The sequence below is a fragment of the Symphodus melops genome, assembly GCF_947650265.1.
Source record: "Symphodus melops genome assembly, chromosome: 11".
In the NCBI taxonomy this organism is placed as follows: Eukaryota; Metazoa; Chordata; class Actinopteri; order Labriformes; family Labridae; genus Symphodus; species Symphodus melops.
In genome coordinates, this window is record NC_136701.1 from 11,044,393 (window position 1) to 11,058,652 (window position 14,260).

The 14,260-nt window shown below is 44.3% G+C and overlaps 1 protein-coding gene across 1 annotated transcript in view; it reads right to left on the bottom strand.

The window, feature by feature from the left end:
- Positions 1-384: 384 nt before the first annotated feature.
- The window catches only part of LOC306831377 (acetyl-CoA carboxylase 1-like), a 35,219-nt gene continuing 21,343 nt past the window's right edge, over positions 385-14,260 (bottom strand). Inside the window, 20 exon segments of the mRNA XM_079355458.1 lie at positions 385-2,102; positions 2,195-2,331; positions 3,767-3,937; positions 4,547-4,701; positions 5,561-5,673; positions 5,754-5,899; positions 5,901-5,932; positions 6,082-6,217; positions 6,318-6,414; positions 6,521-6,617; positions 7,841-7,961; positions 8,089-8,232; positions 10,458-10,568; positions 10,655-10,775; positions 10,981-11,078; positions 11,262-11,531; positions 12,011-12,157; positions 12,824-12,979; positions 13,692-13,916; positions 14,029-14,184. Coding sequence (XP_079211584.1) covers positions 1,976-2,102; positions 2,195-2,331; positions 3,767-3,937; positions 4,547-4,701; positions 5,561-5,673; positions 5,754-5,899; positions 5,901-5,932; positions 6,082-6,217; positions 6,318-6,414; positions 6,521-6,617; positions 7,841-7,961; positions 8,089-8,232; positions 10,458-10,568; positions 10,655-10,775; positions 10,981-11,078; positions 11,262-11,531; positions 12,011-12,157; positions 12,824-12,979; positions 13,692-13,916; positions 14,029-14,184 — 2,760 coding nt within the window. The 3' untranslated portion in view covers positions 385-1,975.

Consider the following 14,260-nt stretch of genomic DNA (forward strand, 5'->3'; position numbering starts at 1 on the left):
AAACAAAAAAAAAAGGAAGCAGGGATGAGATAGATCCCTCAATATTTGTTTGATCTGCTTCATCCTCTTTAATACTGTTGAAGTCTGAAAGCCAGGAAAGAAAATACTGCTTTAATTATCTGTGGATTGAGGAATGGGAAGCATCATTTTCTAGTAATCAGAAAATGTCTCTCCAGAGTAATTCACTTTGTTCCGACTGCTGGAATTAATGAGGCTTCCAGTCATGTTGGTATCTGCCTGGAGGATCATCACTATATCAAAATAATTGACAAATTAAATTAATGCAAATTCCTAAAAATCCTCCCTTGAAACTTTTTTTCCCCCTCCAATGCAACAAATAATAAAATAAAAAAAGCGTTATTTTTTTTAAACACAAACTCAGAATAAGTTGGGTAAGCTTTATTAAATTTGCAGACACACTTAGAGCTCGTCACTGTGAATTCTTCTCCAGCCATTATGGAAACAATCAGTTACTTATGAAGCAACTGGACAACTTGTCATACGGGCACAGAGAAGGCACAGCACAGATCACAAAAGCCATCTCATGTTGCTTATCGTTGCTTTATCAGGAGAGCATATTACACGATGATCTATAGGTCTGAAGCAGACTCACAGGGCTGAAATGAAATCCTTTCATTACACAGGTGGAACACTTTGCCTGTCTACTGTAACAACCTCAAGAGCAGTAATGCGTGTTCTCCAAAGGAAATTGTAAAAAATAAGTAACATCTCATAAAGCACACACTTTAAGTAGGACAGTTAATGTGGATTACAGTTCAAATGAAACGCTAACATGTAACATGCGAGACCAGTGGACAGTAGACTCTTTCAAACACATTAAACGACTGAGAAATCCATTTGTTATCAATTCAAAAAAATATCTCTTTAGTTATAAAATAAATAAAAAAAACCTTTATGATTGGGTTGAAGAGCAAACACAAAGGAGTTAAAAAAAAAAAAAAGAAAAGTAACCAAGGGAGAGAGGAAGACGTCTGTAAAGAACCGTGCTCTGTGTGTAGTACCATTAACAACTCCTTTTTCACGTCTCACCACCTCAGTGTGTTGCTGCTTCTATCACTTTGTGAGTGTGTGTGTGAGTGTGAGTGTGTGTGTGTTAGATGCAACAGTTCAAACGGTGCAATGGGAGGGGAACAGTGAGCAGCATTAAAGTGCGTCTTCAGCAGCATGTGTTTGTCCTGTGTGTGAGTGGGAACATAAGGGACAGCTGTGGGTTTTTTTGTTGTCGAGTGAGGCTGAGCTGCCCGCCGCTCACTGCGGGGTGACTGTGAAAACAGCGCAGGGTTAAAAAAAAAAAAAAAAAGGGGGGGGGGGGACCTCCCCCCCCCCACCCCACACACACTCCCTGCTGGGCTCTCCTGTCCAAATCTGTTGTGGTGTTTCTTGTCTTTGTTCAGTAACTCCCTGCGTTGAAGTGCAACATCCCCCCCCCCCTTTTTTTTTCTCTCCCTGATGCTCCCAGCAATGACTTGTCATTGTCGAGTTGGTCATCAAAATACTTGCAGATCACGACAAGCATATGTCACAAACCAAGGTGTGCTTTACATCACGACAGCACTCTGGATTGAGTGTGCAGCTCCAGTTAAAAGCATCATAGCGCACTGATTATCACGGAAGCATCAACTGTGTAAACTCCAAACACATTAGTCAGCAGATTTTTCTTTTCGTTATTTTTCAATTGCACTTGAATACAAAACACACAATATTTAACTAACATGATTCACACATAATATAACTGTCAACGGTAGTTTTGCTCATTAAGAATCATTGCCAACGATTCATCAGTGACCTGGCAGCTGCCAGGGGCCCTCATGTTGGCTCCTCCAGCCTCAGTCTCCAGCCTGGTTCTCAGTGGAGGACTTGGTGCAGCTGAAGCTGAGTTGTGCTTCAGCCCGCCAGGCAGGAAGGAAGGGAGGGAGGGAGGGAGAAGCCGGACTCGCCCCGCCCCCTCCCTCTCTTAGGAGGAGGCTGACGTCTCCATAGTGGACAGGATCCGCACCACCTCCGTTCTCTGCGTGGGTGAGATGTGCTGGGTCATGTGCACGATGGAATCCATGGCGACCTCTGGGTTGGCCTGAACAAGACTAAAAAAAAAAAAAAAAAGCAGAGAAAAAGATGATGACAATGAAGCTCGATTTCGCTCGCGTTTGTCCGCATTCATTTCGAGCTCTCGTACCTGCGGATCTGCTTGAGAATGTGATCTCGGCGGATGTACTTGATGTTCTCGTCGATCACAGACCGGGCGCCCTCCTCTTCAGCAAGTTGCCTCTCCAGCCATGCGACCACCTCCTCGTTGTTATCCCACAGATAGGCCTGCATAAAGGACAGAGGGGCTGTCAAAGGAGGCTTACACATGGCTCACATTTTGGATAAGGAAATGCAGCCTACAATTTTTTTTTTTTTGATTACTTAAAAATTAATTCTTAAATGCAAGAATATGATTATTTCTACTTCAAACTAATCACCAACACAATAATAAAATATAAACATTTCAATTGAGCGGTCCATTTCAAAATAATTGTTGCAGCTCACAAAACTATTATAGCTTACGTTTTGAATGGGCTAATCTTAGTGTAAAATATTATGAATCAACAACAAAAGGCTTGGCCTGACATAAAGTGGGGGTTTCATGTCTTGTTGCCTGGACCTGACGGAAAAATTAGTATTCATGAGTGCTGGCATCTCTGATCCCACACAAAGTGCGGCTGGAGGGCTTAGAGCAGATTTGGGGGCTGAGGGGCTAAAAATGGGGCTCTTGTCTCTTTTTTTATGAACAGTCCTGCTTGAGGTCCACGAGAACACTGAATGGCCTTATTAATCATTTCTAATCTGTTTTCTTTTAATTACGAAACAGCGTGTTGCTCTCCTATCTGCACGTGCCAGGGCTGTGATTAATTGGGGCTTAAGACAGCCGCTCCTGATTGGGATAAAGTATCAGCTAACAAGAAGGCTACTTCTTTAGGAGAGCTCAAACGTCGGGGCCGGCTCCTGTCGGCCCTTGCGGCAGCTTTTCTGAGCCTGAAGAACCGGTATTTATGCATCTCTCATATATGTGTATTTTCCACATACCAGTTTATCAGGTTTTTTTTTTTTAGTCATGGTGTTATAACAGGACTGCCTCCGCGTCATCTCTCTTAGAGCGGCTAAGAATGTAAAATGTTTAGCTGGACATTCACAGCGATGCTAACTGTAAACTGCAGTCTCTAGTTCTTTTACAGCAATCTTAAACAGACAACAAGCTGTCAAATGAGAGGTCGTGGGTATGAACTGATATCTGATCATTTATCAGTACAAAGACACACTGCTCTGTAAAGGTCTGTTGTTCTCATTAGAAATACATTCATTGTAAAAAGGCTGATTTCCAGATTTTTTGTGTTCATATTCAACAGTAAGGATTTATAAAAAAAGATTATTTTTCAAATTAGACTCATTGCATTTCTTTTTAAAACACATGTACACTGATATAAAAAAAATCCCCTGTCAAATAAAGCTGAACGAGCAAACACGTTTGTTCTTGAGTCTTAGAAAGCACACTTACTGACGAGTTCCTAGAAAATCTAATCTTCGTCATTTGTTTGAAAGTACGTTTAAAATATGTGCTTTAAAACAGACTGCATCCTCCCATGTGTGTAAGATATGTAGGTTTCTTGAAATAATGACTTACTTGTTGGTTCTAATCTCCACAAGAGGAATACACAGCTCGGACTTGAATGCGAATGTTTGGACAGAGTTTTTTTTTTTTTTTTACCTTCACGGCGCCCTCGGCCTCCACGAACCAGCGGCGCAGCATCGCCTGGATCTGTCCGTCATTCAGCTCGCTGTTGGCTGCTTGGATCTTCCTCTTCACCGTCTCCTCCAGCAGCAGACGACGCAGACGCCAGTAAAAGAAGTGACGGCACGTCTGCCACTCGAGGATATCCTGAGATGGACGACAGGTGAGAAAATAAAACCGTTACATTCTCGACCAATGCACGAGACGGAAAAAAAAAAAAAAAAAAAAAACATGGATGGAAAATTACAAGCTAGCAAAAGGATCTGCACATTTGGCTTAGTTTGTTAACAATTCTTGTGGGAAGGATTTAAGTATGTTGTGGATTATTTTTGGAGGGGGGGAGTTGTAGATTGATGTTTTTAAGTGTAGTGTAAAAAACGTCTTCATCAAAGTGGACTAATAGACTCAGCTGAGGTAGTCGAGTGGAACATGCAGACCGGTACTATCCGGCCTATACTGTGTGTACAAAACATCCTGACTGTGACGCTCCCTCTGGTCATGTGAGCGCGCTCTTTAAACGCCCGTGTGTGAAAGATGGAGCTGTGAGGAGCCAGAATGAGACGAGGCCCTGCCTGAGGCGTCACCGCCGCCTCTGCTGTGATTGACCGGGGTCATCAGAAGATAATTATGAGGACGAGTCTCACAGCCCGGTGAGACCAAACATTATTCACTGGACAGGTGCTGCAGCAGTTCCACTGACTGTTCCCCGCGGGCAGCATGATGAAGAAGAAGAAGAAGAAGACAAAAAGAGCTCACCGTTATAACACCTTTCTCTTGCATGCGACCCGGGGTGTCATGGAGGTCTGCGAACTGCACAGCCACCTGGTGGTAGATGGGAAGGAGGAACTCCTCACGCTCCTTCAGCTTGGTCTCCAGCTCTTTGCGGTCAGGGGGACTCAGCTCTGGGGTTCCTATCGGAGTTTAAAACAAAAGCACAGGAGGACAAGAGTGAGCACCAAATGCTAATCTGTCAGGAGAGGATTTTTATCCTCATCTAAAAGTCTTACTTTTTTTTTTCACCCTCTCTACACTTTGTGTTTTTTATTATTCTCCATATTTGACATTTTTTACATTCTATTTTATATATTTTTAATTGCTTCTTATATTCTATTTTATTTAAGTACTTGCTATTTACTTACTTATTTATTTCTTTATTTCGCATGTTAACTGTTTTTTGCACCAATACACCACAACAAATTCATTGTATATGTAAATGCACTTCGCAATAAAAACTGATTTGATTCTATTAAAGTTGGCTTTAAATCCTCAATAGTATAATTGACTTCCAAACCGGGCTCTCCATTAGTATACAGCTATGAATTAACTCCTGAATGCAGAATTTTGTTTGAAAGTCCCCTAAAGCCCTGGTGGCTGTCACCATATACCGATTTCTGTCAAATCCAATCTGTAACCTCTCAAACCCCCCCCCCCCCCCCCCCCCCCCCCATTACTCCAGTTCACACCATCGCCCCGAGTCCAAACAGCATCAGGGCCCACATTACACTGAGCCTGGAGGACGATCGATACACTGTGCAGGACAGATCGTAGAGCGGCTGATTGATCTGAGCGGGCTGTGATTGACACGTCTCCCCGGGGAGAAGCAGAGAAGATGATACAATCAACGGCGAGTGAAGAACGACGGCAAGAGAAAAAAAAACCACACACACACATGCACACGCTCTCACCTGATGTATCGCTCTTTAACTTAAATGAGGACATGGCCGAGTGCAGGGTGAAGAGCTAGAATTAGAACTGAAGTGGAAGACTCACCTAATCTCTCAGCCAAGCCCATGTAGACGGGATCCACTCTCCTCATCGTCTTCACCAGGTCCTTCCTCCTAAACTTGATCTCCACCGTTCCCTCGGGCTCCAGCACCCCGCCTCTGGAGACGTCAAAGATTACAAATCAACAAAAGGCGCTTTTGATAAAAGGCGGCGCCCGTCATTTTCAGGTCCAACTCACCGACTGTCCTTGTCGGCGTACATCTCCATGTGACGCGGGTTGATGGTGGGATCTATGACCACCCATGATCCTCCTCTGAGCTCAGCCTGAGGGGGGATATAAACCAGAACAGGCTGCTTGTACTCCCTCAGGCCGTCCACAATTTTCGGCGCCGAACTTCAACACCTGGTCATACATGTCTAAGACAGAGAAGAGAAGTTCAAATGAGATGCCTTAAAGTCAGACTTCAGATTTGAAAATTACTCGGACACTGCCTCACAATGAAAATATGCTTCTAGCATTCTGAGTGTCGGAGCATCTTTCTCGATTACGACGGGAGCAGACGTACCTTTCATTCCTCCAGAGAAGCCCCTCCAGTTTGCAAACACCATGAGAGGCAGGCCCTCTCTGTTCAAGTCCTTAATGGCCTGCGCTGTTTTGAAGGCAGAATCAGGGAACCACACCTGCCCTGCCTGCTGGATGATCTACACAGAGAAATACAAAAGAAACAGCATCTGTGTTTGTAACTGTTAAAATACTTGGATAACAGTTCATGGTGATGTATGGCACGGAGCGGGCCTTTACCTTCGCCTCCGAGTCCAGATTGGCCGGATCGGCTGGGATCGACAGCTCAACTGTCCTGGTTTCCACAGCAACCACCCCCGTAGGTATCCCACCCAGCCTGTGGAGAGAGGCCATTCAGCACTGACATCTACAAAACACCTCGACAACAGATATTGATCGAAGAAAATGACACTATCGGCAGCGTGTCATCTGTGAGTCTTAACCTGGCTCGGCCCACCACCACACTCTGAGCCCACGGCTGCATGATCTCCATGAAGGAGCCCTGGTCGAAGAAGCCGCTCTGCCACGATCCTTTTGGACCTACGGAGACGAGCGAGGGGAGCGTGAATGACACAGTCGGAAAATAAGAAATTGTGCAGAAAATTGGAATAGCATTTTTCCTTCCGTGTCTGTAAAGCTTGGCAGCCGCCATGATGGATGACTTTGAAATGCGGCTTACTCAGCTGTTTTTCTGCCCGCACACCCTGAGAGACATGCCCGGTATGTGAGGTGACCGTTCAGTTAAGCCTCACCACTCATCACGAGCAGAGACAGTCGAGCGTGTGAAAGACGGGACTGAGAGGCTATTCGGATCTTATTTTGACATTTGAAGTCACGAGGCTTCAGCAAAACATTTCTCTTCGTTTTCTTGACATAACCTGAACAGTAGTGAAATATTTCACACTTTTTGAAAATAAAGTAAATATAAGGAAGTTGAACTTCAACGCCATATCACTACTGATAAAGCATTTCAGATGAAAACAAGAAGTAGAGGAAATGAGCGAAGTCAACATGTAGAACTCATTGCTGCAGATCGTACCAGGACGCCACATCAAACTACAACGGAGCATGTGATTAGCCAGCCCATCATCCTCCTTCTGCAAACTGAGTGTCGGTAGGCAGGGATTTAAGAAGTCAATCACATTATTATCATTGATATTGATCATTTAATGTTAAACATCAAAAATGCCCAGACCCAGTGTGAGGTCTTCCCAACTTTACAGAAATTCAAACCATTTATATTAAATGAAAAAAATGAGAACTAAACCGTGGCACACTGTGAGCGAACAAAGCGCGAAGCATGATGGGCGACTTGTCGTTAGCTCACAATAAAGTGACAGTAAAGTCATTTTCAGTGAGCAACAGTATAAATATGTGTTTCATCGTATGTTCCTGCAGCCAACTGGTACCTGCCACCTGCCTAGGTTTGCTGTGCACACGGTACCATGTGGGTCATTTTATTTAAAGTATATATTTAATTACTGATTAAGGAGCATGTTGGGTAGTTGTTTTTCAGATTTATTTTCTTTTACTAACATTACTACTTCAACATGTACAGTTGAAAGATTCCTTCAGTTAGAGAGTAGCTTCACACCAAGTAAGAAATCACTGTGGAGGAAAAGAGTGAATTCCATTTATTTAAAATAGACTCTCTCTTCTTAAGTCGGGTGTCACAGAGCGACCACCTGAACAGAATCTACCCGTCAAAGACGATCACAAGGTGCACTAAGACGACCAAGCTTTGCTCCAAACTAAATACTCACTTTGGCTTGGCCGTCCTGCCAACATCCAGCGGGGGTCATAGGGAGCCTTTGTGGGTACAAACTCTATCGGGCGGTCGATGGGATCCTTGGCATCGAGGATGGGTACAGGACTGGCTTTACACTGAAGAAAGGAAACAGATTTATTGTTATTATAATATGAGACAGAACACTAAACTCTTCACATTCGGGCGAATTCAACGGTCCAACGGTTTAAGATGCAAAAAAAAAAAAAAGAAGAAAAAGATTACCATCGGCATGTAGGAGAGCCACTGCAGCAGTGTGAAGACTCCCTCAAAGTCATCGCCAACAGTCGTGTGGGTCACCCCATTGTTGTGCATGATCTGGATGCCACCGAGCTGGTTATTGGACGTGTACACTTCTCTTCCCAGCACCTGAAGTAGGACAACAAAAAATAAATGAGGTGAGAAGCTTAGCCATGGAAAACAGATTTTTTTTTCCTGTTTCAATCAAGACTGCCTGAAAGTGCAACATGAGATTCGGAGGCGACACGTAACAAGTCCTGTACAACAGGAAGCAGTGGGAGGTCCTGCTTTTATAACCTGCCTGAGAGCTGGAGCCGCAGTTTTTGCCGGCCCAATTAAATTTATCGTTGACTTACCCTTCAAAAAAAATTAAAAAAAATAAAAAGCCTCTGCTCGCCAATGGAGGAGACGGACTTGATCTACTGCTCATGTTGTGAAACTTTTTGCAGACAACAGGAGTTGTTCTCGCAGGCTCTCGGGTCTGGGGAGCCGCAGATCAATACGATAACACACAGTTTACACAGAGCTGAATAACAGCTGGGTGAAATAGTTCGCCCCGCTGCCTCGTCGATTCCAGATGATCAGCAGCCACAAATCAACCTACCACGGCGGTCACAGGCGGATGGAAACACCTGACACTCTCCCAGCAGGGGTCATAATGAGAGGCGGCGTGAATTTATTTCCAAACAAAAACGCTCGAATCGTTCAACGTGCCTTTTGGTTGTCACGCTGTTTTTGAACCCTCCGTACGCCAGTTGTTATAGGAGATGTTGTAAAAGGGTGAGGTGGACCTTTGAAAACCGCCCCTGTGCCAACCTGAAGCCATAAAACTCCCACTCCCAGCCCACCCCTATTTTCATAAGCAGTCTTGAACAGGTGGCAGGGCCCTGACATGGCTCCATAAAAAACAAATCTGCGAGGAGCTCAGTCCCTAACCCTCAGCTCTCACCTTTCCAGCCATCATTTACTTTCTTTATTACCATTAATGGTTCTGTATCCGGCTACAAATCTGGGGCACTCTCCTAAAGCTGTCAGGAAAGCCTGCGGCCCCGGGAAACATTGCAGTCACCTTGACATACACAAAACTCCTGTGCCCGCGGCCATCGGCGGCTTCATTAAGATTCTGCGGCGGAGAGGAGGGGGGGGGGGGGGGGGGGGGGGGGGGCGTAGAGGGAAAATGACTAGGAGGAAGAAAATGAGGGGGCAAACTGGATGGAGCAGCTCACTGGGGTATTTATGCTAGTAGTTACTATCTGCACCCCATGAAAATATGAGAGCTTTCCAGCAGCTAATGAAATGATGATCTCTCGATGGCCACCTTCTGCTCCCTTATTAAGTTTCAGTTAATAGCTAGGAAGGCGTTTGATAAATGGGCTGGGCAAAAAAAAAAATGGGCGTATTCCTACCTTGTGTTGCGAGTGAAATCCATGAAATTTTAGAACAATGAAATGTATTTTTTTTTTTTCCCCCCTCACCCCTTCCCCGACGTTGTTTACATTTTCTCGCTCACGCTACTGCGGCGCCGCTGCCACGAGCGCAGTGCAACGGAGCAGCGAGGCCATCTGAAGACAGTAAATAGGTTCGCCATCATCGGGCCATTTGCATGATTCGTCCTGTTGCAATCTGTCATCTAATCGGAAATGGAGTCATCTTAATGCACTGACAAGGAAGGCGGATAAGAAAGCAAGACAAGAGGAGGTGGTGAAGTGTGAATGCACGCACGCACACACACACACAAGCACACACACACACACAAGCACACAGCAATCAGCTGCATGCAGCAGAAACAATCTGCCTCAGCAAAACTTCCCATTTTGATTAAAAACAAATGATATGGGAGTCCTGCACTGCAGCCCCCGGCATGTCACTCTATTTCTATGCAAATACGACTTCATGGTTCGCTTTCAATGATTCCAGTGAGTGGCAGGCGGGCCTGTGGCTACGACCGGAGAGGGAATCCTAGTAGAGCAGTCTGAGGCAGAGGGAGGCAGAGGGAGGCCTGGTCACCCGGTTGGAACAGCTCCAAAACCGTAGTCAACTTTTGTGGTTATAGATGTGCACACCAAACGTCCTTGATATTTGAAATCGTGCATTTTTCAGCCGATCATAAAAAGCGAAAAATCCCCAATGTAGAGTATCAGATGTCTTTCCAGATCTGTTTGGTCTTTCTCCATTTTTGGAGATTTTTTTTGTGAAAATCTCATTAAAAACGCATCAACTGTTACACTGCAGAAATAACATATATGAGGCTTATTACGTCTAAAAGCACACAATCACATCGTGTTTCTTTCTATTACAACAAGTCTGTATTTTCTGCTCTATTGATTTTTGCATTAACCTGCAGATTTTCTTACCTTGTTGAGTGCACCAGCTCCGGTAAGGATAATGTGAGAGTTGTCCACCTGAATGGTTCTCTGTCCCAGCCTCACCAGATAGGCCCCTATCCCTATGGCTCTGCATGTGACCTGCACGACAAGACCGTCACGTTAAAGCTGCCAATACGCGTCGAGTGGCCTGACGCCAGGAGGACGGAGCCACTTCACAGTCTCACCAGGTTCATGGTGATGATCTCATCGTAGGCCAGGGAGGACTCTCCGGCGATCATTCCTGACCCTTTCAGGTTCTCAACACCGAGCCCCTCGTCTTTCCCAATGATGTCAGTGATCTTGTACCTGCATGACGACACATACATTTACTCGAAGCACGACCCTCCCAAAGGTCCCCCCCCCCCTCCCTCCTTTTGTTTTCACCTCTGCTGTAATCTCAAGGGATTTCAAGCATGTGGTCATGCATACGTCTGCTCCAGCAGCAGGTTAGAGAAATTCATTTCCTGAAGTGCAAAGTTGAGTGTCGATATGTTCTGAAGAAGGGGTTTACCTGGATTCTCCCTCATCCTCCACATGTTCACAGTGCACAGAGTTGAGGGCTGAAACTTTCTTGTAATCCTGAGGTGTGAGGTAGAGATACTTGAAACCCTGCAGGGGGCGAAAAACAGATGATTGCTCAACAAAGAGGAGGTCAATCACATTTAAATAGTATGAAAAGCAAAAGGAAAATATATACATCTTTAAAATTAACTTGATAAACAACAGAACTACTAAGTACAGAATGAGTTTAAGAAACACAAATCCAACATTCTGGGACGCGTGCGTACTGACCTTATAGGGGTCCACAGGATCTTGCCAGGCCACGTGAAACATGTGTCGGATTTCCTCCGCCAGGCCGATGCGGGCGCCGCTGTTTGCCGCGATGTAGATTCGAGGGATGCTGCTCTCTCGCGCCATCTCCGACGCCCGCAGGAACAACACGTCCTCCTGGGGCCCGAATGAGCCGATCTTGTGTGTGATGTCATTGGCTATGACGATGATCTCACGACCTAAGGGGTATTCGGGTGTACGGAGGGTCATCCGCCACGCCACCATGCCGATCTGGAGAGACGGAAAAGAAATACTGTAACAAATCTGTTCAAGTTCAAATGATTAAACGATGTAGCTGAGACTAAGATCAATAACTCATTTATCGTTCTCTATGCCTTAATCAGACAGCAGCCTTTTATGATTACGGTTTGATGGAACTACGCGACATAGGTATGATTTTTTAATGCACTTTAAATGATGTATAAGAGTGTGCAATACAACAATCTAGGTTTAGACAAGCATTTGAGAGCACATCTAAGGACACACAGAGACACCTACAGCATGTCAGGAGAATTACACCTTTGAAAGATTTTTATATATATATAATTTTTTTTTTTTTTTTTAGTTTTTCAAAATTACAGAACAGAAAAATCCCGACATTGCAGGACAAAACAAACAGACAGAAACATTCACAGGAAGACAAAAAAAACCAAAAACTTTTGAAAGTTATATGAAGTCTGTCTTTATGTTATGAAAATACACAAACTGACCTCGTTGCCCCCTGGCAGTCGGTTCATCTGCACCAGCTGACCCTGGGCGTCCAGCACCAGCTCTGTAAAGGTGAGCAGCTCAGAGGGAAGAGGACATTTGGGTAAGTGGGCAAACGTCTGGCTGGAGTGCCACATCTTCTTCAGAGCCTGATAAAAAGAAAAAGAGAGAAAAAAAAAAAAGTTACTCATCAGATCATTTGGTTTACGGTCATGTTAATGCATAGTGGTAATAACATAGTTTTATCTGAAGCAGAGGAAACGCAACAGGTCCAGTGTTCAATACTTGTATAGCTCAGAAAACTGTTAACGTCAGCACTTTATAAAGGAACTTTAATTTATTTATTTATTTACTTATTTGGAGACTGACAAAAGAACACAGCATTATTCCCCCTGGTGCTCCAAACTAAAGGCTGCAGGCAGCACTTGGGACTGGTCTCAAATACAGCGGAATGTAAATGGCGAGGACAGCATCTCTCTAAGTCTATTAAATAGCCTTAAGCTTTAAGACTCATCTTTTCAGAAAAGCATTTTCTTAACTTCGTTTTTCTAGATGTTTTATGTGTTTTTAACTACCGTACTCTTTTATCCGTTTAACCTCTGTAGCACTTTGAGATTGAAAAATGTAAAGTGCTTTACATATAAAATGTATCATTATTATTATTATTATAAATACAATAAATGACTTTATAAAGTCACTTTATTCTACTTCACTATTTGTTATACATCAGTCTCTTGATCTGCCACAAAAATGAAATGAATTGAAATGAAAAAGCTTCAAGTTGAGGGATTTTCTTAGCAGTTTTTAGGTCGTACCTGTCGGAACATTTCTGGAAAGTCGTAGACGTATGTGGTGCCCAGTGACTGAGCCTGGAAGCGCTTGGACTGCAGAAGATCCTTGGTGACGTACGGTGTGTTGATGAGCATGCCGTGCAGTGGACCCTGTTTGTCTCCGTACGCTTGAAACATGATCTGAACAAACACAAACACACAGAGTCACACTAGACGCACGCGGACAGATTCATCAACTGACCCCTTTAAAACATCTGTACAATTGAAATGCCCGTGTGGATGACGATGATGATGCACAGTCACCAGATGGACGTTCTCTGACAGGTACAGGTGTGTTTCTGCAGCCTCCTCCACAACAGATATTTTTGAATTGAACATAAAACTAACCAAAACATTTCTTAACTTGAGTTGAATCGTTTAAACGTTTGCAGGATGTGCTGCAGATTGTGTTTAGGATGTTTAAGTTAAATAGAAATAGAACACCTATCACTGCCACGATGGAACTAATGAAGAAAAAAAAAAAAGATGATATAAAACAAAGATGAAATGATGCATTAATGGATGATGTGATGATGGACAGATGAATCCGATGGCTTGATGAAGTACAACTTACCTGATCAGCTGCGAGGAGAGAGAATATCACTCAAGTAATTGTCCATCAGGCTAACGGCAAGACGCCATACTGGATCTCTGTTCCCATTCAGTCAATCTTAAAGCCTGATTTCTTGTATGATACTGCGTTACATTAAATCTCTTTTTTTTTTTTTCACTTTACAGGACAGGCTGGTAAATTGCATTCTGGGAGCTGAGGTTTTCCAGGATGGAGGTAAAGCCCTTAACACGAGGCCGGGGACACAAAGCGGATGAGATGGATGATGTATGAGTGCCCCACCTGTCGGTCTTTAGGCCCCACCTGTCCCGTTCGGGAGTCGGTGACCTCCTTGTACAGGCTGATGTCCAGGTAGTAGCCGGATTCGTTGGTGAGAAAGAGGCGGATGGGGATTTGCTTTCCCGTAGGAGTCAGACGTATGTTGATTTTCAGTTCGGCCTGAAGGACGCGCAGTTTCCAAAGGCGGCTGCCGTAACGCATCACCATGGAGCGCACGGACTCCTCGATCTGGAGTTTGTAAAGAAAGATAAAGGAGGATAAGAATCACACAATAAAATACAGGCTCTGATTCTTCACAGAGATGTGTGTGTGTGTGTGTGTGTGAGCGAGTTTAACCAACCTTTGATGGGTCCATGATGACTGTGGGGACAAAGTTGAGGAAGATGTGGTTGCAGTCGGTTCGTACAGTCGTGTTGTTGAAAGCCACCTCCAGCTCGTCCATGGCTTCCAGCAGCAGACGCTCGGCCTCATTGTGAAGGTACTCGAAAGAGGCCTCCTAGGAATGGAACAGCAGGGGCACGCAAGATAACTTCTGTAAAATCTAAACAGGAGACATCAGGTATTATAGAATA